The sequence below is a fragment of the Hypanus sabinus genome, chromosome 2 (genome assembly GCF_030144855.1).
Source record: "Hypanus sabinus isolate sHypSab1 chromosome 2, sHypSab1.hap1, whole genome shotgun sequence".
NCBI classification, from domain to species: domain Eukaryota; kingdom Metazoa; phylum Chordata; class Chondrichthyes; order Myliobatiformes; family Dasyatidae; genus Hypanus; species Hypanus sabinus.
Window position 1 is genome coordinate 40,431,771 of NC_082707.1, and position 23,289 is coordinate 40,455,059.

The window sequence follows — 23,289 nt, forward strand, 5'->3', positions numbered from 1 at the left end:
ATTAAGTCTGTTCTGCCATGCCATCATGGCTGGTTTACTATTCCCGTCAATCCTTTCTCCTGCCTTTTCCCCCTAAGCTTTGATGCCCTGATTAATCAAGAACTTACCAACTTTCACCTTTAACATACCCAATGAACTGCATGTTAAATTTAATTTAACGGCATAGGTCAACCCCACTGGAGTGCTCCCTACCTTCATAATGCAGAAGTGAGATGATGCAAAATCCATTGGGACAGTTTTTCTTTATGAAATATTTACACTACTCCTATTTTTATCTTGGTGAAAAAATACTTACTGTTTATGAGGCTTTTTAAAAATTTCCTTTCTCGGAATGTGTACAGTAAACTCTTGTTAGATGATGTGCAAATCATTATTCAACATGCATCATGAGCTTGATGATAATAATCGTCCAAGCTGATCTATTCTGGCTGACTGAGAAGCTTTTGTCCCATGCGTATGTGGAAAGTTACTTGAAAGAAACTGTTTGCGCAAGAGCCACAACCTTGTAGCACAAAATTGAACCTTCTAGCAAGCTTTCTTAGTTTTGAAAGGCCATAATTTAGAAAAAAAATTGCTGGTAAAGTGTGTCTGGTTTATAATTGGATAATTTGATTATTTAATTTATCAGGTTTAAAAAGGAAACTGGAAATGTCCATGTTAAAATTAGGCTACTACTTTCCTTTGTGCCCTGCTTTTTCATTCCTTGAATGATTATAAATTGCTCCTTTAGAAATCTTGACCAGCTTCTTCTGATTTATTATGAATGCATATGTAATATAGAGTACTCTGGATTCCCTCACCCTTTTAAAACCTGATGTTCTAAAGACATTGCAAAACACATGAAATGTGGGTATTGTTATACAGTTCAGTAGGATTTCTTTTACATTTACCCACCCATGATGGCAGTAGTGACATTTGTTCTGAGATCTCTTCCAAGTGACAGCCAAATGATGTGCTTCTTTACTACTGCTGCTCAATTTGCCATCATTTGCTCCTAACTATAGATCAATAGGAGCAGATGATGACATAGGTTTCTATTCACAAACTGATTCTTGTTCCTTTGCTTTCTTATCCATAGGCGAAATTCAACGCTGGATAGTCATATTACAGAAACATATGACAAAATTTTACACCACACACTTGGATTTGCTAATCCATCAGCAGTTGAATATTTATTGGGCAAACTTGGAATCAGTGAAATTGATTCACCGTCTCTTATGAGAGGATTACAGAGGTGAGATTTTTTGAATATATTTTGAGACCAAGTTTCAAAAGATGAAATGTCTGATGTAACAAAAGCTGTGATATTTTTTCGGTTTCATTTGTTTGACACTCTAACTTTTGAATCCAACGTAACTAAAACTTTTGTTATGTCTTGTTCACAAAATGAGATCAGACTTGGTTATGACACATTTAAGAGGAGGTATTGTCTAAGACACTTCGCAAATGGTGTGAAGGAGGGATTTGTTAAGATACATTGATGAAAGAAAGACTTTGACAAAAAATAGATTCAGAGTGGAGCTTCATTACTGCCATTGGTGGAGTGAACGACATGTCAAATGGAAAGCAGAATTTGGGAGAAAAATAATAATTGAGGTTGTCCAACCAGATTTGAGAGAGGTACTGGAGAAATCTGCAGACAAAGATTTAAAATGTGTTGAAGAACATAGAGTCAGTTGAATAAAAACACAAAATGCTGGCAGAACTCAGCAGGCCAGACAGCATCTATGGGAGGAGGTAGTGATGAAGGGTTTCGGCCCGAAACGTCGTCACTACCTCCTCCCATAGATGCTGTCTGGCCTGCTGAGTTCTGCCAGCATTTTGTGTTTTTATTTATTTCCAGCATCTGCAGATTCACTCGTGTTGCCTATGGAGTCAGTTGAAGTTGGGGCAGATTATTAGTGATTATATTTTGGACAATTTGAAGTACATGGAAGATGGATGAAGTGGGACCCTGTTAAAAGCATCCAGGTTGGAGATGCTAGAGGTACGTGCTGGAACATGAACAGCTCAAGAACTGAGTTAGGGGAAAATAGAGAATGTTATGAAATAAATGAATTTAGTGTTTCATCTAACAGGTTTCAACATTTAATAAGAAACAAAATTTGGACACAACCCTCACTCGAAAGAAAATCCTAACTCACCCTGCAGCACCATTAAAAACACTTGGCTCCTGGTTAAGCAACAACAGGATTTAAAATAAAACATCTTTGTTTTTCCAAATACCTGCATGATGTTATCTCTACCTGTGTAATGTCTGTGATTTCCTCCAATCTATAGTTATCTATACAGGTTACAGGTTAACCTGTATGTTTACAGGTTATCTATGATGCTCTAAGTCTAGGTCCATAATCATCTCTGAATTTAAACATTACAACGTAAGTGATCTGACCTTCAGTTGCCAAGCTGGAAACTTTTGAACTCGTATTTAGTAATGCTCTAATGAAGTTTCCTTTTTTTTCCACACAATTGTAAACCGATGCTTAAATTATTATGATGTTGGTGAAAGCAATGTAACAACAAAGGTAGCTGATAACAAGATGACAGTGTGTATTTATGGAAATGAATTCTTTGTCCTTTCTACTCATTTGGTTGGGTGAAATTAGCATCAACACACCCGCATTGACCAGGTAGGCATACACTGTTGTATTGCTGCGTGGGGAAAAATAAACAATGAACTATTTAATATAGGAGTTGTTCAGTGCTGCTGATAAGAAAATGCTTTAGACTTATGACACTAAGCTATGGTATCTGTATCACACTACGTTCAACAAATACTATTGAAATAATATTCTGCTTATAGTTTTAGTATTGGTTAAGAGACAATGCGCCTACCCTGATGCATTTCAAATCATAGCCAAGGACTTCAATCAGGCATGTTTGAAGAAATCTCTGCCCAATTATCATCATAGCATGTAGCATCAGGGGTCCCAACAATCTCGACATGCTGTTCCATGCCTAGAACTGCATCTTGGGTAATCTGATCACTTGTCTGTCCTTCTCCTACCTGCACACAGGCGGTGGCTAAAGAGCAAGGCTTCAGAGATAAGGACAACAAAAGGATGGTCATGGGAGGCAGAAGAGTGGCTACAGGATTGTTTCAAGTTAATGGACTCAGCCGTGTTCAAAAACTTATCAGAGGATCTGAATGGATACACCACGGTTGTCACGGATTTTATAAACGTTCACAGACAAGTATGTCCCCACAAAATCATTCAGAGTTACCCAACCAGTGCCCCTGGCTGAACCATAAGATTCACCATCTGCTGAGGGTCAGATCAGTGGCATTCAGGTCTGACGAACAACTAAGGTACAAGAGATCCAGGTACAATCTGCAGAAAGTCATCTCACATGCGAAGTAGAAATTCTGGACCAAACTTGCATCACTGAAGGAAGCTCGACAGCTGTGGCAGGGATTGAATGCTATTATATCTCTTATAAACTGAAACCAAGCAATATAGGTGTGAACAAGGCTTCGTTCCCAGATGAGAAGAGTACGGAAACACCAATGTCCCTGAAAGGAAAATCCTACAAAAAGAAATGGATATGGCCCAGTCTATCACTGGGCACATCTACACAATGCTTCGTCGCAGGAAAGCAGCATCCGTTGTCATGGACCCCCACCACCCAGACCATTCTCTCTTCTTGTTGCTGCCATCAGGAAGAAGGTACAGGAGCTTCAGAACTTTCATCACCAGGTTCAGAAACAGTAACCCTCAATCATCAGGCTCTTGAATCCGAGGGATAATTTCACTCACCCTATCACTGAACTGTTCCCACAATCTATAGACTCATTTTACAGGACTCTTTACCTTATGTTCTCAATATTTATTGCTTATTTATTCATTATTATTATTATTTCTTTCTTTCTTCTGTTTTCACAGTTTGTTTTGCACATTGGTTGTTTGCTCTTTTGGTGAGATCTTTCATTGATTCTATTGTGTTTCTTAGATTTACTGTGTATGCCCACAAGAAAATGAATCTCAGTGTTGTGTATGGTGACATATGTACTTTGATAATAAATTTACTTTGAACGTGATATGAAAATCCTTTGGCTTGCTAATAGCTTTTCGAACTTTAAAATATTAAAGTTTTGCTTTTTACTAACAACTTCTTTGGTGCTCTAGGTCAGTAATGACTTCGTTTGTGATTTAGCGTTGGATATAAAACAGAAACAATACATCATTTTGCCCTTGCCTGCATCAAAATGTGGATGCTGGAAATATGAAATTGAATAGAAAATGCGGGAAATATTCAGCAAGTCAGGCAGCACGTGGTGAATGTTTCTGGCATCTTGTTATAATTTCAGATTTCCAGGATTTGCAGTTTATTAATATTTTAATGCTGTACCTTCTAATTGCTGCAAAGCCAAAAACATTGAGCGGGAAAGTAAAATTTCAGTTTAAGTATCAAGTGGTTAAAATGTCCTTATTCTATCCAGAGATTATTACTGTATAAGAGCTCTGCAATAATTCTGTTGGGCTGATCAGATAGTTGATAAATTTGTGACTTTTATTATATTTCCACAGTTGAAAGTCTTAAAATGACAGGTAAAAGTACTCTTGCTGATTTATACTTCAGGTAGTAATACTCAAGTTGACCTAAACTGTTGAGATAGTCTTACAAACACTGATGGTATTTTAAAATAATATTCCATAATTTTTGCATGTGAAGTTTATTGATTCTTTTTTTCCTCCTACAGCAAAAATTTTTTAGGAGATGATTATGCTGCTGCCTTAAGGAAGAAACAGTCAGCATCTTGGGCATTAAAGTGGTATGTGATTACAATTTGATTAACTTCAAAGTCCAAAGGATGAATTGTAGTAATTTTACCCTTTTGAACTGAAGTGTTGTGGATTGATTGCTCACAAGGAAAGTAGATACAAACTTCTATAAGCTCTTCTTTTAACTACATAATGTTTCAATTGTTTATAGCCAAATAAGTAATAAAGGAATCATATTTAAAATATACTATTGATTATCTGTTATAATATGTAAGGACATCTGACAAAAAGCCTCCAAGAGCAAGTGTATTATCAAAAAAAATCTACTTGCGCAATTTCTTAACTGGACATAGTGAACTTCAAACAACTCTATCTTCACGATGTTACACATTTACACATTTATTTAAAAAAAGATTAAAATTTTAATAACAGAGGTTATTTTTAAACAAGTTATGAGTTGCAGTTTTAGGTTTTGGTTGATTTGGATTGTTTGATATTAAATGTTGTTTGGAGGATTGATATTGTCCAGGAGATGTGTCCTTACTTCTCTTCAGAGTAATCTCATAAAACCTCTTGCATATAATTGAGGGTAAGAGAGAATAGATGAAGGCTAGTTTCAATGTCCTTTTGATTTAGCGTATTCTGAAAGTGAATTCTAATCTCCAGTAATATAATTTTAAAATAACGAATAGATACCTTAGCTATGAATTCTATTTACTTGCATGAGTATTTTCAGTAAAATGTTGCTGATGAAATATATCAACATACCAATTTATTTGAATCATGGGAAGAAACAAGTTACTGAATATCTGCTTCATATTGATTTGAACTTAATGCTTATTGCCCACAGTGTCAAGGCTGGGGTGGACCATTTTAAAGCTGGACACCATGTTGATGCTATGAATGAGTATAACAAAGCTTTAGAAATTGACAGCAATAATGTTGAAGCTCTTGTGGCTCGTGGTGCTCTGTAAGTATATGAGAGATTGTAAGTAATTGCAGAAGCCCTTAATGAGCTGTGCTGATCTTGCTAACACTCTTAATTTTTTTTTAGTAATATGTGCATAGGTCTCGCCACGAGGATAAACATACCAAATGGTGTTGCCCAAGCAATGCATTAAGTTAACCTCTTGAATCAGAGTAATATTCAGAATTTCACAGTTGGCTTTTATGGCTCTGTTTTAATGAGCCCAGAAATCTAAATGCTTCTATTTGCAATATGTACAAAAGTAGTAAATGATGTTGGGCTCTGCTTTAAGGATCACATGGTTTACCAGTTCACTTGTTCTAGGCTTCACTTGAGTGGCCAACTGGGACAATATAAAGAGTTTTTTTATTCATTTACGGGATATGAGTGTCGCCAGTTTCACCAGCATTTATTGCCCATCCCTTGTTTCCCTTGAGAAGGTGGTGATGAGCTGCTTTCTTGAACTGCTGCAGTCCCTGAGGTGTAGGTGCACCCGCAGTGCTGTTAGGGAGAAAATTTCATGATTTTGACCCAGCAACAATGAAGGAATGGCGATATGCTTCCAAGTCAGGATGGTGAGTGACTTGGAGGGGGATTTCCAAGTGGTGGTGTTCCCCGGTATCTACAGTTCTTGTCTTTCTAGATGGTAGTAGTCGTAGGTCTGGAAGGTGCTACCTTAGGAACTTTGGTGTGTTGTTGCAGTGCATCTTGTAGATAGTATGCACTACTATAATTGTTCGCCTGATGGTGGAAGGATTGGATGCTTGTGAAAGAGATACCAATCAAGTGGGCTACCTTGTACTGGATGGTGTCAAGCTTCTTGTGTTGATGGAGCTGCACTCATCCAGATGAGTAGCTAGTATTCCATTACACTCCTGACTTGAGCCTTGTAGATGGTAGACAGGCTTTGGGGAGTCAGGAGGTGAGTTACGTACCACAGGATTCCTAGCCTTTGACCTGCTCTGGTAGTCATGGTGTTTATATGGCTAGACAAGTTCAGTTTCCTGACAATGGTAAACCACCACCCCCCCCCCCCCCACCCCAGGATGTTAATAATAGGAGATTCAGTGATGGTGATGCCACTGAATGTCAAGGGACAATGGTTAGAGCATGTACAATGGCTGCAGTATGTACAAAAGTAGTAAATGATGTTGGGCTCTGCTATAAGGATCACATGGTTTAGCAGTTCACTTGTTCTAGGCTTCAGTTGAGCGGCCAACTGAGACAATATAAAGAGTTTTTATAGGGGACTTGTGTGGCTTGAATGGTACTTGCCACTTGTCAGCCCAAGCCTGGATATTGTCTAGGTCCTGCTCCATTTGGGTATGAGCTGCTTCACTACCTGAGGAGTCACAAATGGTGCAGAACATTTTGCAGTCATCTGCAAGCATCCCCATTTCTGACCTTTTGATGGAAGGAAGGTCATTAATGAAGCAGCTGAAGATGGTTGGTCCTAGGACACTTCCCTGAGGAGCTCCTGCAGTGATGTCCTGAGGATGAGATGATTGACCTCCAACCATCGCAACCATCTTCCTTTGTGTCAGGTATAATTCCAACCAGCAGAGGGTTATATGAAGAGCTAAATGAAGGGATCATTTTCCAGCTGAAGAAGAATAACAGTGAAAAGCAGGAAGAAAGGATCCACAATAAAAACAAAAAAACAAAAGTTTGTAAACAGCAGGTCAGGCAATGTCTGTGGAAAAGGAAACAAAGTTAACATTTCAGATTCAAGACCCTTCTTAAGAGCTGGGAAGAGAAAAAACAAATTAATTTTAATGCATAGTGGGTATAGGAGGGAAGGATAGGGTACAGGGAATATCCAGTGCCTGGGTTGGAAAGTGAACTGTGGGAAGGCACAGTGATTAAGTGATCTCGGCAAGTGAAAGAAGAAAATATGAGGTTACTCATTTTGTTGAAATAGAAAAAAAGTCTTTTACTAGTAGTTCAAAAAACAGAGGGATTTTGTGTTGGTTGATGAGTGTAAATGAGAACTTCCAAGTGCACAAAGCAATTCCAATTGCAAAACTTAAATGGAAAGAGAGTTTGAATAGATGAGTCAGCAAGTCTTGCTTATGTCATTCAGGGTCTCCATCTAGATAAGGAAATTATATCCTTTGACTCAATGCTGTATAAATTAACTGTGCTGTTCCTGGAATGAAGAAATTGTCCCGTACAGAGAGGTCAAGATCGAGCTTTATTGACTAGCAGGTGATTTCATCGTGACTTGGAAATTCATGAGAGAGATAGATGGAGTAATCGTTGAAAGACTTTCCTCTGGCTCAATATTTGTTGGAAAGTCCAGAAGACTGTGGTAAATCTGGTTAAGGTGTTGATTATTCTGGATTCTTAAAGTTCTTTTGACATTTTCTGCTAAGCATGTCTATATCACTTTATGGACTCATTGCATCTTCCTCCCCAGCACCAGATGTTCATTTTAAACCAAGTTCTAAATTTCATAAATTCTCTTTCTTGGAAAACTTTGAGTGCCCAGTCATTGAATATACTCAAGATAATTTTTAGGACTGAAAGAATCAAAGAACATGGGGATCAGACAAAAAGCTTCAAGCATAGGATCAGCCATTTGGCCTACTCCTTTGTTTTATGTTCATTCAGTATTACAGTTTGGTTGTTTGTTTATTCAAGATCTAAGGGCTAAGAAGTTCTATAATCTACTTCCACATTATTTGTAAATCAATTTTGTTTTCTGTTTGAAAGGAATATGTTTTGCTCAAACATTTAATTTGAAGATGTTAGTTTTGCTTAAACCCTTTGTCATTTACATGATATTTTTCCATGGTAATTTGAGGGGGGTTAAATATTTCTCCATGACTATTTTTAATGTTCCATTTTCGTTCACACTATGAACTGTAAATAATTAAGTAAATACATTGTGTGTTGAATCTCAGTAACATTTGTTTCCCTATTTATTTTAGCTATGCAACAACAGGAAGTCTAAGCAAAGCTATTTCTGACTTTGACTTAGCCTTAGAAACCTGTCCAACACATAGGAACGCAAAGAAATATCTCTGTCAGACTCTGGTTGAAAGAGGAGGCCAGTGAGTGTGAAATTATTGTATTCAATATTGAATGTTATAAGTTTGGATAAGCTTGGATAAGTTTTAGGTACCAAAGGTTACTCTGTTTTATTAAATATATAGATTGCATAGAGGAGAATAGTACACAACAGGCCATTTGGCCCACAGTGTTGTGCTAAAAAGCAATTCAAAAACACCCAAACACTAATCTTTCCTACCAATACCATGTCCATATCCTTCCATCTTCCTTACATCCATGTACCTATCCAAACGTCTTTTAAAAGCCTCTAATGTATTTGCCTCTACCATCGTACCAGACAGCACATTTCAGGCATCCACGACTCTGAGTAAAATACTGATACCTCACATCCCCTTTGAATATATCCCCTCTCACCTTCGATGCATGTCTTCTGGTATTAGACATTTCAACACTGGAAAATAGATACTCTGTCTACTCCATCTATATGCCTCTCATAATCTTGTAAACCTCTGTCAGATCTCCCATCAGCCTTCGCTCCAGGAAAAACAACCCAGATTTATCCAGCCTCTTGTGATAGCACATCACAAAAGGCTGGATAAACTTGGATTGTTTTTCCTAGAGTAGAGGCTAATCCTGGTAAACCTCCTCTGCTCCCTTTCCAAAGCTTCAACATCCTTCCATTGATGAGACAACCAGAACAGTACACAATACTCCAGATGTGACCTAACCAAAGATTTATAAAGTTACAACATAACCTGACATTTGAACTCAATGCCTTGACTAATAAAAGCAAGCATTCCATAGGCCTTCTTAACCACCTTATAAACGCTGTTTATAGTGAGACTCAGATTTGTGGATGCAATGATTCCACTACACCAATTAATGTCCATTTTAAGTAATATATTTTGATTATATATTTTGCATCCAGTGTTGCATTATTTACATTTAAGCTACAGCAGTTCTGGAAATTTGATATGGATAGAGGTGAGCTATAACTGTTGGCACACCTTGTGACAAAATGTTCAGACAATTTCAGCATTTTTGGAATTGTTCAGAACATTAGTACCATGGAGTTTAGCTTGCTTTGGAGTCTCTGAAGATAGTTTAATTTTGAGGGTGGTGTCATACTCACTGTCACTGGATCAGCAACCCCTTCATGATATTCTATGTTCAGGAAATAAATTGATCACTTTTAAAATATTTTAACAGGTTAGAAGAAGAAGAAAAATTGGTGAATGCTGAAAGTTGCTATAAAAAAGCACTGAATCTCGATGAAACTTTCAGTGAAGCTGAAGAAGCTTTACAGAAGTTAAGAAAACACATGCAGGTGATTTACTTAGTTCAGTACTATCTTAAGTGTAAAAAGTTACCACTGTTCTTTTTCCAGATTCATTGAGAAAAGACCATTTAATATATTTATCAAATGAAACAAATGGAATGGTCACATATGGAATTTAGTTCTTTGATGTGCTATATAGTGAAATCCTGAACATTTTTGGGCTATTCATGGGTGGGGGGGGGGGGGCGGGGTGCGGGTGAATAAAGAGTTTCCCAGTTGGGAGGAAAAAAGATTGCCACATTGATTAAGTATTTTCTTGATCATAATTCAGGATGATTTTTGTGAAGAATGGAGGGTGAAGTTACACAGTTGATTCTGGATAGTATTATTGTTATCACTGGTTAAAGTGTGCATTTATTTTTACCTTGGCACTATGAATGAGAATGTCTCTTGAAAATGATGACTTTTCTTCCTAATTACTTACTGAGTTTAAACTGAGAAAACTAATAAAACAGTTAATGTTTTTGACTTGTACAGTTATAAAAAGATGTACCATTCCAATTACAAATCTTTTGTTCATTTAAACCAAGGAAATGTGCTTAGCATATTAAAGCTGGAGGAATTTTGTTTTCGAGTATTTTTTCAAAAGTATGTTCAACATAATATAAAGATCAAGATTAAGATTTGTGGGAACCTGAGGTACTATCCTCTTTTAATTTTTTTCTTGTATTCCCAGATTAAATTGCTTCTTTGGTCTACATGTTCTCAAGTGTTAGACAGTTTTCTAAATTTGATAGGGCTATCAGCTTGGACAGTGATTAACATTCGTGATCAAAAACAATCTAGATAGCCAGTTCGTATTTTGGGGACAAATGCCACAAGAACTTTTTAGTGTTTGGCTCAGCTGCATAATCTCTGTAAATCTCTTTCTGTCTTTGATAAAGTGGAGCAAAATGAATTGAGAAAAATGTATCAGCAGAAGAATTGTAATCAGATTATTATTATTATGCTTTATGTCGGGAAAGGCAAGGAATCAATGCTTTGCTTGAATTTCGCTTTTATATCTTGTACTGTTTTGCTCTTTTTACCTTGTAGTTGACGGGTTTTGCATTGATTTTCATCCAAAAATTGATGAAAGCTATTTGTGATGTCATTGATTAAAGGCAAAATCTTGCTTTTTGTGATATATCCATCTTAAATACTACATTATTGTGGATAAATTTTCTTGTGTATCTGAATGCACGTGTACCACAGGTACTTAATATTTTAGGTAGTTTGACAGACAGTATAAGTATGAAAATCAAAAGTGTTCACTCAAACTTTAGATTTAAGACTAATATTTGTATAGTTCATTTATTCACCTGAAGATGTCAAAGATCTTTTTAAGTGTACAGGTAATGACCATTGTAATATAGAAAGGTAGCAGCCAGTTTCTGCATAGTAGACTTTGATAAAGCCAAGTGCTGGTAACGAGATAATTTTATTTAATTATGTTTTTTTATGGGATAGTAGGCCAGGAACTCGAGGCATTTCTAGGTTGGTCAGAATCTCATTCTAAAGGCCAATTTATACTTCTGCGTTGAATCTATGCCGTAGCTACGGCATAGTCGCATACCGTACACCGTAGCATAACACACACCTCCCCAAAAATGTAACTACGCATTGCAGCGACACAGACCGCAACAACTGTGATTGGTCCGCTTGGTAGCATCGCATTTCCTATTATGCATTTCCAGTTGCTGCTGCTTCTCTGCCATTATTGAATTGAGAGAGAAGAGAGAAGAAGCACATGAATTGGAAAATGGATCAAATCGAGGAGAGGTTAATTAAGGAAATCTGAAAATATATACATTTGTATGACTCTTTGTCGCCAGACTATAAAGACTGCCAAATGGCATCAAATTCGTAGAAAGAAATTTCCACAAACATCGGTTTGGATATCACGGAATGCACAAAGAAATGGAAAAACTTGAAGGACAAGTCTGTGCGCGTCCAGAAAAGACTCGCCAAGTGGAGCGGGGACCCAGGCGGAAAAAAAGTGCCTGCGTTTTGTTTGTTTCTTTCCTGGCTGGCACCACATATTAAGCACCGGGAAACAGAGTCAAATTATGACAACAACAAGGTAAATATAACATGTTCTTTGTATCATAAACCTCTGTGTTGTAGTATGTGTTTAGGTTAGCTAGCAATCTAGCAATACTGTCTAGCTGTAAACATGGCATACTGATTTGCGCAAAGAATGCTTCTGTGAAACAACAATGTAATATGTAATAGGCTGTAATTGTATCTGGCTTGCTCATAAAGCAAATGTTATAACCAGTGTTCTGCCAATGTAGCCATATGCTGTTTTCTCATTTTCATAGCTCTGCCAATCTGTGTACAGACACTGAATGCATATATTACCTGTATGTATAATTACAAAGACCATCTTAAACTATTTGCAGTTTCTTCCATAATCACAGGATGGAAATCTTTCAACCTCGGGGTTGTCTGCCAGTTCAGTTGCTGAGGAAAACCAACCGCCAGACATTCCATCTTCACATGCAGAATCATCATCAAGTAGTGAGACATGTCCTCTGTCCCCTAGCCCAAGGATGGCACAGAAGAAGAAGAGGAAGGAAGACTTGTTTCTGAAGCAGGTCGTCCAGTTGGATGAACGGAGGGTGGAAATGCAACGTAGACTGTTGCAAGAAAATGATGAGCTCTCCAGGTTTGGGCAAACAGTTGCAGACATGCTGCGAAGGCTGTCGGAGGAGCACAAGCCACATGCAATGTTTGATGTCCACAAACTGCTATTTGAGAGGCAGCAACAGAAACAACAAGCAAGTGCATATTTTAATATCTTGATATTTAATTAATAATTTAATATTTTGTCAGTTTCTACACTATACATTTTCCACACTTATATTTGGGCACTGAACTGTGTGTAATTTTCAGTGCTTTACAACTTTGCACCTTTTGCTTTTTGTAGAACACTTTGCACCTTGTATAATATTGTGCACATTACTGCAAATACATAACTTGGTTTTATGACAGGTCTTTATTTGTTTATTCAAACAGCTGCATGTTATTTATAGGTTCATTTATTTTACCTCCGTACAATTTACTGATTAAGTTGGCTATGTTATTGTGCCATGGCATGATTGAAAAAAGGCCATCTAGGCATTCCATACACCAATGACAGCTCTGGTGGAATGGCGCCTTGAAAGGTAATGGGGATCTAGAAGTACCAAAAGATTTGTGTCTCCTGGCACCACTCTTCGCCACTCGCCTGGCTGAGGTTACCCTGTAGTGTCTGAGTCTGCAAAATTAGCAGTAATGTATCTGCTCACAGGAGTGTTGACTTCCTCAGTGTCGGCCAGGAGGTTGTGTAGAGCAGTACAAGCTTTGACAATGTTTACTGCTTTGTCAGGCAGAAATTCTCATGGTCGACCGAGGATTCTCCACCTTGTCACCAAAATGCCAAACGTGTTCTCAATCACCCGCCTGACTCTGGAGTGACGGTAGTTATAAATCTGCTTTTCCATGGTCATGTTCATCCCTATTTAGCAAAATGGAAAACATAAAACAGTATTAATGAATAGGAAATCATTATGTGCCAATGTAGCTGTGATCACTACAGAAGTTTAGGGGAATAAATATATATAAAATCACACAAACCAAGCACAATTACATGAAATTAATTTTCATTGAATTCAATGTCTGTGACAAACCTGGAAAGGACGCATGAGATTGTTGTGTAGAGGGAACGCAACATCAACGATTACGTGCGGGATTTTGACTCCTGTTCCAGGAAGATTGACTGGTGGTGGCAGGTTCAGTTTGTGTTCAAGCAGCATAGAACTAAATCTGCTCTCCTTGACGATGCCCCTGTCACTTTCCCGTCCGTACCCCCCTACATTCACCATGGTAAACCGATACCTGGCGTTGCAGGTAGCCATCAGGACAATGGAGTGTGCGCCCTTGTAGTAGTCGCTCCCAGCATGCAGCAGTGCCTTGATGTTCACATGTTTTCTGTCTGTGCTGCCGACACAGTTCGGAAAGTTCCATAGTTGCCAAAAATCAGCTGCAATAGATTCCCATTGGGTGAATGAAGGGCAGGGAAGGAACCCTGGCTGCAATGTTTTCCATAAAGCTTTACAGACCTCAAAAATTATGGAGGACACTGTCCTTGACGCCAGTTTGTAGCCAGCTGCTACAGCCTGTTGACTTCCACCTGAAGCTAAAACTCCAATGGTGATTGCCAGTCTCTGAGTAATGTCTGTAGGCATACTGTGCGTACACTGATGCGAAATAAATGGTTGGAGACGATGAACCAAATCGTCAAATCTACCTGCTGACATCCGAAAATAATTTCCTCATCCATGTCTCTCAGTGGCCGAACAGGCACAGAAAATTCACCCTCCTTCTGCCTCAATCTGTTCAATGGTCGTATACACCATCTCCTCCGATGTCTTCTCTCTTTTCTGCATTGCAGTAATTTTGATAAACGTAACTCTCGTTCAATATTTATTAGCTCGAACTCCAACATGATGCTCTCAGTTTCAGACACCATTGTTTGAAGGACACAAACTCAACACAAGTTGCCTACGTCGTTGTGAACCTTTATACTTGTGCATTGTGTGTCTGCGTTGCTCTGCAATTCACCGCCAAAATGTTAGTTGGCGGTGGGGTTTCTGTGCCAAGGCACAGTTGCATACTGGTAGCGATTAATACAACTACAAGGGCGCACACTCCATTGTCCTGATGGCTACCTGCGACGCCAGATATCGGTTTACCATGGTGAATGTAGGGGGGATACAGATGGGAAAGTGATGGGGGTATCGTCAAGGAGAGCAGATTTGGTTCTATGCTGCTTGAACACAAACTGAACCTGCCACTACCAGTCAATCTTCCTGGAACAGGAGTCAAAATCCCGCATGTAATCGTTGGTGATGTTGCGTTCCCCCTACACAACAATCTCATGCGTCACTTTCCAGATATGTCACAGACATTGAATTCAATGAAAATTAATTTCATGTAACAGTGTTTGCTTTGTGTGATTTTATATATATTCCCCCATATGTTTGTAGTGATCACAGCTACATTGGCACGTAATGATTTCCTGTTCATTAATACTCTATATTTTATGTTTTACTACGTTTTGCTAAATAGGGATGAACATGACCATGGAAAAGCAGATGTATATCTAGAGCCAGGCGGGTGATTGAGAACACACTGGCATTTTGGTGACAAGGTGGAGAATCCTCGGTCGACCATGAGAATTTCTGCCTGACAAAGCAGTAAACATTGTCAAAGCTTGTACTGCTCTACACAACCTCCTGGCCGACACTGAGGAAGTCAACACTCCTGTGAGCAGATACATTACTGCTAATTTTGCAGACTCAGACACTACAGGGTAACCTCAGCCAGGCGAGTGGCGAAGAGTGGTGCCAGGAGACACAAATCTTTTGGTACTTCTAGATCCCCATTACCTTTCAAGGCGCCATTCCACCAGAGCTGTCATTGGTGTATGGAATGCCTAGATGGCCTTCTTTCAATCATGCCATGGCACAATAACATAGCCAACTTAATCAGTAAATTGTACGGAGGTAAAATAAATGAACCTATAAATAACATGCAGCTGTTTGAATAAACAAATAAAGACCTGTCATAAAACCAAGTTATGTATTTGCAGTAATGTGCACAATATTATACAAGGTGCAAAGTGTTCTACAAAAAGCAAAAGGTGCAAAGTTGTAAAGCACTGAAAATTACACACAGTTCAGTGCCCAAATATAAGTGTGGAAAATGTATAGTGTAGAAACTGACAAAATATTAAATTATTAATTAAATATCAAGATATTAAAATATGCACTTGCTTGTTGTTTCTGTTGCTGCCTCTCAAATAGCAGTTTGTGGACATCAAACATTGCATGTGGCTTGTGCTCCTCCGACAGCCTTCGCAGCATGTCTGCAACTGTTTGCCCAAACCTGGAGAGCTCATCATTTTCTTGCAACAGTCTACGTTGCATTTCCACCCTCCGTTCATCCAACTGGACGACCTGCTTCAGAAACAAGTCTTCCTTCCTCTTCTTCTTCTGTGCCATCCTTGGGCTAGGGGACAGAGGACATGTCTCACTACTTGATGATGATTCTGCATGTGAAGATGGAATGTCTGGCGGTTGGTTTTCCTCAGCAACTGAACTGGCAGACAACCCCGAGGTTGAAAGATTTCCATCCTGTGATTATGAAAGAAACTGCAAATAGTTTAAGATGGTCTTTGTAATTATACATACAGGTAATATATGCATTCAGTGTCTGTACACAGATTGGCAGAGCTATGAAAATGAGAAAACAGCATATGGCTACATTGGCAGAACACTGGTTATAACATTTGCTTTATGAGCAAGCCAGATACAATTACAGCCTATTACATATTACATTTTTGTTTCGCGGAAGCATTCTTTGCGCAAATCAGTATGCCATGTTTACAGCTAGACAGTATTGCTAGATTGCTAGCTAACCTAAACACATACTACAACACAGAGGTTTATGATACAAAGAACATGTTATATTTACCTTGTTGTTGTCATAATTTGACTCTGTTTCCCGGTGCTTAATATGTGGTGCCAGCCAGGAAAGAAACAAACAAAACGCAGGCACTTTTTTTCTGCCTGGGTCCCTGCTCCATTTGGCGAGTCTTTTCCGGACGCGCACGGACTTGTGGAAATTTCTTTCCACAAATTTGAAGACATTTGGCAGTCTTTATAGTCTGGCGACAAAGAGTCATACAAGTGTACATATTTTCAGATTTCATCAATTAACCTCTCCTCGATTTGGTCCATTTTCCAACTCACGTGCTTCTTCTCTCTCAATTCGAAAATGGCGGAGAAGCGGTAGCGACTGGAAGTGCATAGGAGGAAATGTGATGCTACCAAGTGGACCAATCACCGTTGTTGCGGTCTGTGTCGCTGTGACACGTAGTTACATTTTTTGGGAGGTGCACATCAGGCTATGGCGTAGGGTACGCGGCTACGCCGTACCTACGGCGTAGATTTGATGCAGAAGTATAAATTGGCCTTTACGCTCTTCTGCTTCCCTGATGTTGTAAAGTCCCTTTATTGTCACAAATCTCTATCCCTTCGTTTTCTCCCCCCAGAAAACTCATTAACTTACTCGTGCTAATTTGGTGATTTTTTTAATGTAGTAATAAGACAAAGCATTTCTATGCTATGTACTTTTGCTATAATTATTCAGCCTTAGTAAAATCTTTGATATTATCTTACGTAAGTTAGTTTTAGTTTGATAGTTTTGTTGTATATAAAAAAAATTTTTGCAATACTGATTTTTTTTTCCTTGATTTGTTTCTTTGTGTGCATTTTCCCTCTGGGGCAACGCCTGCTGAAATTTATTACACACCAACCTGATTTGAACTGGATTCTGCGGCACAAACTTGGTTTGTACTCTGGTCATTGGGGAACAACTGGTAATACACGGTGATTTTGGTTTGTTTTCTAAACACATTTGGTAAATTCTGGAAAAACTTGTTTAAAATAATTATGATCACATTTGTGATACTCCATGATTCCTTGCTTTGTTGTTCCTTGTTCTTTAATCTATGGCTTTTCAAATTGGTCATTTTTTCATTTGCCTATTTTGTCTTTGATTATGTTTTCTCTACAAAACATTTTAACTTGTTTTACATACTGCTTTTATATACACTGCTTTCGTTTTTTGATTGCTCATCTGTGTGGTTCCTTATGCTCTTTTATTTAACAATTTTACAATTTATAACATTTTTATTCCTATTTTGGTTTTTATTGTTAATGTGGTTTTCTGAAAATAATTGTTACCAATGATGTTGCTGACTGAAAACTGAATGCAATTTTGCCGCAATTTCATGATGACTGGGTATAAAAGAAATCACTTGAAAAAAAACCAAAAGAAACTAAAGAAGAGGCAAAAAAAATCGAAGTGTCAAGTGCAGAGAAATTGCGTAAACTGTTAAAAGAAGAAAAAAGGTAACTTTTAGAGGAGTGTAGTTTATGGAGTTGTTCAATGCTCTATAAGAAATTGAGAAGCTAATACTTCTCAATAAAGGTAGGATGTAAAATTTGAAAATGTTAAATTTTTTGGCTGGCATGCAGGTGATCACTGTGGATAGTGAGAAACAGGCTGTCTTTTGTAGATTTCAATGTAAAGATTTATCTGTAAAGGATACTAACATTTATAATTAATAATTATGCCCTTTGTCCTTCTTACAAGCCTTTGAAATCGAAAATGCAAGATTTGTTTTAAAATTAGATAAACACAAAATGGTTAACTTCACAATTTGTTTGTCTATACCTTATTTTTAAAAGGACGCTCACATTGAGCTGTTTAGAAGCCGCCTGCAAAGGCCCAGAGATGTAGTACGTTTCTTTTAGATGGAAAGCAACTTTATCTAGCTTTGTGTTAACTTTGAAAATGTACAAAACCTAATTGCAAAGGACATAGTCCTTCTCTACCAATAGTTATGGGTATGTAAACTTCTTACTTTGAAATTATTTTAAATTGAAATCTTTTGAATACTTTTGTTGCTATAACATTCAATTAATTGAAGTAATGTTGATCCTATGATTGAAAACTTGATAACCTTGGAGATATTTGATAATTCAAATCCTGTACTAAAATGACAGTTAATTATGACATTGTTATTTCTTGTGTGCAGTTATTCAGAAGTACAGATTTTTTAGTGAAAGTTCTGTTCTTTTAGTAGCAACTCATCTCTTAATTCAAAACTTAATGGCTTGGGTTCTGAGTTAGCAATATCTAGCTTCTGAAATAATAATGAACATTGAGGTAAAAGAATTCTGGCATTTGATTCAGTATCGTGGCAGTTTTATAATCTGTATATTTCCATTTAGAATGAAGAAAAAAAGAAAGAAGTCAACGTCATCATCTTCATCTGACTCACTTGAGTCTTCATGGTCTAGTTCATCTTCCTCACCTGAACGTTCTAGAAAACACAAATCAACAAAGAAACGGCAGAGAAAACGCTCAGGTTCTTCACGTAGTCAGAAGAGGCATTTAAGTAAAAGTTCATGTGATGAGAAAATTCATCATATGCATACCGGTAGAAAAGAATGGTACACTCCTCCAGCTGATACTTCCGCTTCCTTTCTGAATCAGAAACAGGAAGTAGCAAAGTTGCTGGAGAAAAATGAAAGTTCAGTTGACCAATGGTCAGAAATCATGGAGAAAAGAAGGTACAGTTCAGTTTCTTCATCTTCAGTTGAAATTTTAGATCCTCTTGAAGGTAGGTCTGAAGATAACAGAAACTCTTTATATAGCTCAAGAACTCATGATAGTTACTCTCAACATGACAAAAGGCACAAAACAGATAAAGGTAGGGAATTGTGTGACAAAAAATCAAATGATCTTGATAAGATTAGGAAGTGGAGCCAAGAATATGAATTTGGGAATGAAAGCATCAGTAAAATGTGCAAAAAAAGCAGTAGGAACTATGAGTCTTCATGCACAGAATATTCACACTCATCAGGTGATAAGTACCACCATGAGAGAAAAGCTTCTGGGTTAATTAATTCCAATATTAAAGATGGAAGATGTGATTTTGGAAAAAGTGGAGATGGTGGAAAGGACTATGTACATGAAAGTAGCGCCAAGGACTGGAAAGATGAAAGTTTAAATAGACATTACAGGAATGATGAAAGGGAGAATTCCAAAGACAACCCTCATAATCATAACTGTGCAACAGGGAAAGCTGTGAAAAGTATGCCTCAAAACCTGCTGGAAATCTTCAATCAGATTGCAGAGTTTGAGAAAGGGAGAGAATATGGAGGGGAATGTAAGCAGAAAAACAATTAGGTGGGCACTGTGACATGTTTCTTGAAGAATTAATTTCCAAAAGTACATATTTTGTTGAAAAGAAGTTTTTAATACATTGAAGAAACAAATGCCAAGATTGAGATTGTGAATTCACTTCGTTAGTATACCCTTCCATTAAAGTAAGCATTACCTGAAAATCGGTGAGTTAATTCATTTGCTGGGAGTTTGCTTAGATCTTTGTTAATTCTGTAGTTACTTAATTATTTATTTTACATTTACTAATGCGCTCATTAGTAAGAAAAGGTTAGTATTTGTCCATAATTTTCTTTAAATTGGTTTTAAATTTGGTTTGCTAGAGTTAGATTGAATTTTAGGATGTTATGTAGTGCAGAAACAAAAAGCTGAATGCACTAAAAGGATCAAGCAGCATAGAGGATAGATAAACAGAGAAACGTTTCAGATGAAGGGCTCTTAATCAAAACTGGAAAATTGGGAAAACAAGAGTATTTTAAATTGTGAAGATGGGGAAGGGGTTCGGCACATCTCTGTGGTAAGAGTCAGACCAAACTTGTCAAGGTATCAATTGCTTTAAAATTTGGCAGAGACAGAAAAAGCAAAAATAAACAAATTCTAACAGAAAGATCTGTGGAACAGAAAAGAACTGGTAGTTACCTGAGATTGTTATGTTGTCTGTTAGTGACAGGTTTCTGTTTTATAGGAAGAAACACAGAGACAAGCAGTATATTGCAATATTAAGCAACATCTTCTTCAACCTCTATTGAGTGTACATCCCTGCACTCCAAAGAGTTTAAGGAAAAATATATTAAATATGGAAACTTTAGGGTAGGAAGGTAAGTAGCACAGAAATGTATCAATTATTAATATTAAGGCAAGGGGTTGGGGCAGACTCAGAGAGAAATAACCAATGCAAAAAAATATATCATTATACAAAAATGTGCTCAAATTGGAAAAGTGTACAATGAATTTTCCAGACTCATTACTTGAATTCAGTATACTATCTACAAGAAAGAAAGGTATACTTGGCCTTGCTGAGTAAAGTGGGAGGAATGAAGAAGGGTGGGAAAGAAAATTAAAAGGCAATTTTCTTTCAAAACAGGTCAGTGTCTTAAAAACATTGCTATTTTTCATTAATGTGCCTCTAACTTTGGTTCTGATAATTACACCTGTAACAGACCATGGTTTTATACTATATTGCTGCATTCTGTTAAGTAAATAGTTTGAAATTCCTTTCAAAAGAGTACAATATGTGTATTTCAAAATATGTCAATCCTAATTTGGTTGTTATTGATTACAGGTGCATTATCATTGGCCTACAGTGTCAGACTTGGCTATGAATGAAGTAAATTATTGTATTAAAACATTCCTGCATAGTGCAGACTATATTGTGCCATGGTAAAGGTTTACTTTCAAACATGGACTGTTAAATTTTAAAAAACGCACTGTGTGCTGATGTTGACAGTCATATAAAAATATAATCAAATTGTTTTTTTGTCTTTCATTTTATTCTAGCTGTTGCATGATTTCCGGTTTTAAATTATAGCATTATATCCTTTCAGTGCTGTGTGGAATTGTGTATACCATGCAAAGGAGTTGATAGACATGAAGACCCCGTATATAGCTGTTAATAATTATTCCATTTAGAATGAAGCTAATTCTCCCAAAAGTAATTATCATTTAAATTTTCAGTTTTGACATTGATATTAATAAGCAAAAGAACAAAGGTATGACATATGATAAACAGTGTAAGCAAAACAAAGCAAGTGTGTACGAAGAATTACAGATCATTTAAAGATTGTCCGCATTCCTTCTCCGTGTTCTAAGTGATCTAGGTCCTGCTCTTCACTTAAGCCATCAATGCATCCTTTTATTTCTTTTTCCATTATTTGCTGACCTAGGACAGCCTAAGGAGAATTTAGCTTCCTCTGAAAAGCAGCTATGTTATTTGTCTCTCTGTGGTTAAAACCTCTACATTCACTCCAATCTCTTTTAATCACTTAACCCCATAATGATCTTATGAGTGAAAAATGACCCATACCTAATGAACTAGATTAACTACCCATCATCTCTGTCTAGCCACACTTTTTGGGCTAGAGGCAGACAGCAAAATCTTACTATGGTCAGGACTCAGGCAGTGTGGATCTAGGGATGAACTACCTTGACAGGTTTTGGCAGAATGCAAAGGTGGACACATCTTTGGTTTCTTACAAAGGTGTGAGCTAATGTATAAACCATTAAATTATGAAAAATATTTAAAGTAAATCTGTTAGAAAATACAAAGTTCATTGAAATAGCGAGTAATAATTAAACAGTAAATCAAATATGAGAACTGTTCTACCCATTCTCCAGGTGAAAAAAAAGCTCCTGCACAATTAATGCGTTACCAATCCTACTCAGGTTTGATGTGAGATTGTAAAGTTGATTTTCCTGGCATATTGCAGGGAAATCCTGTTGTGGAGTCCAGCATCTCAGCATCTATTAACTACAGTACATATATCATGAACATATATAGCACAGCTCCAGAAACTTTGTAAAAAACCAAAAGTGAGTTTGATTCTCACCTTGGATTCCCAATCTGTAGAATTTGTGCATTCTCTTTTAACAATGTGGGTTCCCTCTTGGTGCTCTAGTTTCCTCTGTCATCTTAAAGGTATTAATTGATAAATTAATCAATTAAAAGGTAAATTAATTGATTACTGTAAATTACCTCTGTGGTAAAATAATCAATTGGGGAGTTGATCGACACATGGAACAGTTCCATCGTGGATACTAGCCTCCATGGTATCAAAGACATCTTTACGGAGTGGTGCCTCAGAAAGGTGGCGTTCATTATTAATGACCCCCATGACTCAGGGCATGCCCTTTTCTCATTGCTACCATCAGGAAGGAGGTACAGGTTCACACAGTCAGCGATTCAGGAACAGTTTCTTCCCCTCTGCCATTCAATTTCTAAATGGACATTGAACCCATGAACACTACCTCACTTTTTAAAAATTCTGTTTTTACACTTTTTAATTTAACTATATTATATATACACACATACTTACTGTAATTCATTTTTTCTGTGTTTGTCATGTATTGCATTGTACTGCACTCTCTAAGTTAACAAATTTCACCACATATGTCCTGGATATTAAACCTGATTCTGCATGTAAAATACATATTGCAGTATTGTTGTTATAGGCATTGTGAGCCATAGTAACAGCTGAACATGTGAGAAATCCAAGCATCTAACGGGCTGTATTGCTGATACATGTATTAAATGAATTGGTTTTGTACCCCTGCTAAATAAAAAGCTAATTTAGACTATATTACAAAGTTGGACAGAGATACAATATTTTAAAGTTTGGTTACTGAAAGCCAGATGCTATAAATTTATGGATTTACAACCTGCAACATACTTCTATTGAATAGATTTTTCATTAACTTTTAATTGCTTTTGAAAGAATAAACATAATTTCTATGGTTTTATACGT

At 37.2% G+C, this 23,289-nt stretch overlaps 1 protein-coding gene across 7 annotated transcripts in view; it reads left to right on the forward strand.

The window, feature by feature from the left end:
• Positions 1-21,300, forward strand: part of ttc14 (tetratricopeptide repeat domain 14) — a 48,575-nt gene extending 27,275 nt beyond the window's left edge. For 3 of the 7 annotated variants that reach the window (XM_059944717.1, XM_059944703.1, XM_059944733.1), the window contains 7 exons: positions 1,079-1,234; positions 4,703-4,774; positions 5,575-5,694; positions 8,625-8,747; positions 9,916-10,033; positions 17,888-17,988; positions 18,874-21,300. In XM_059944717.1, the coding sequence (XP_059800700.1) occupies positions 1,079-1,234; positions 4,703-4,774; positions 5,575-5,694; positions 8,625-8,747; positions 9,916-10,033; positions 17,888-17,988; positions 18,874-19,834 (1,651 nt within the window). In that variant the 3' untranslated portion in view covers positions 19,835-21,300. Of the gene's footprint in view, positions 1-1,078; positions 1,235-4,702; positions 4,775-5,574; positions 5,695-8,624; positions 8,748-9,915; positions 10,034-11,859; positions 11,974-17,887; positions 17,989-18,873 lie in introns of those variants that run through there. The other 4 variants (XR_009506876.1, XM_059944743.1, XM_059944753.1 and 1 more) reach the window with 4 other exon arrangements.
• Positions 21,301-23,289: the final 1,989 nt, after the last annotated feature.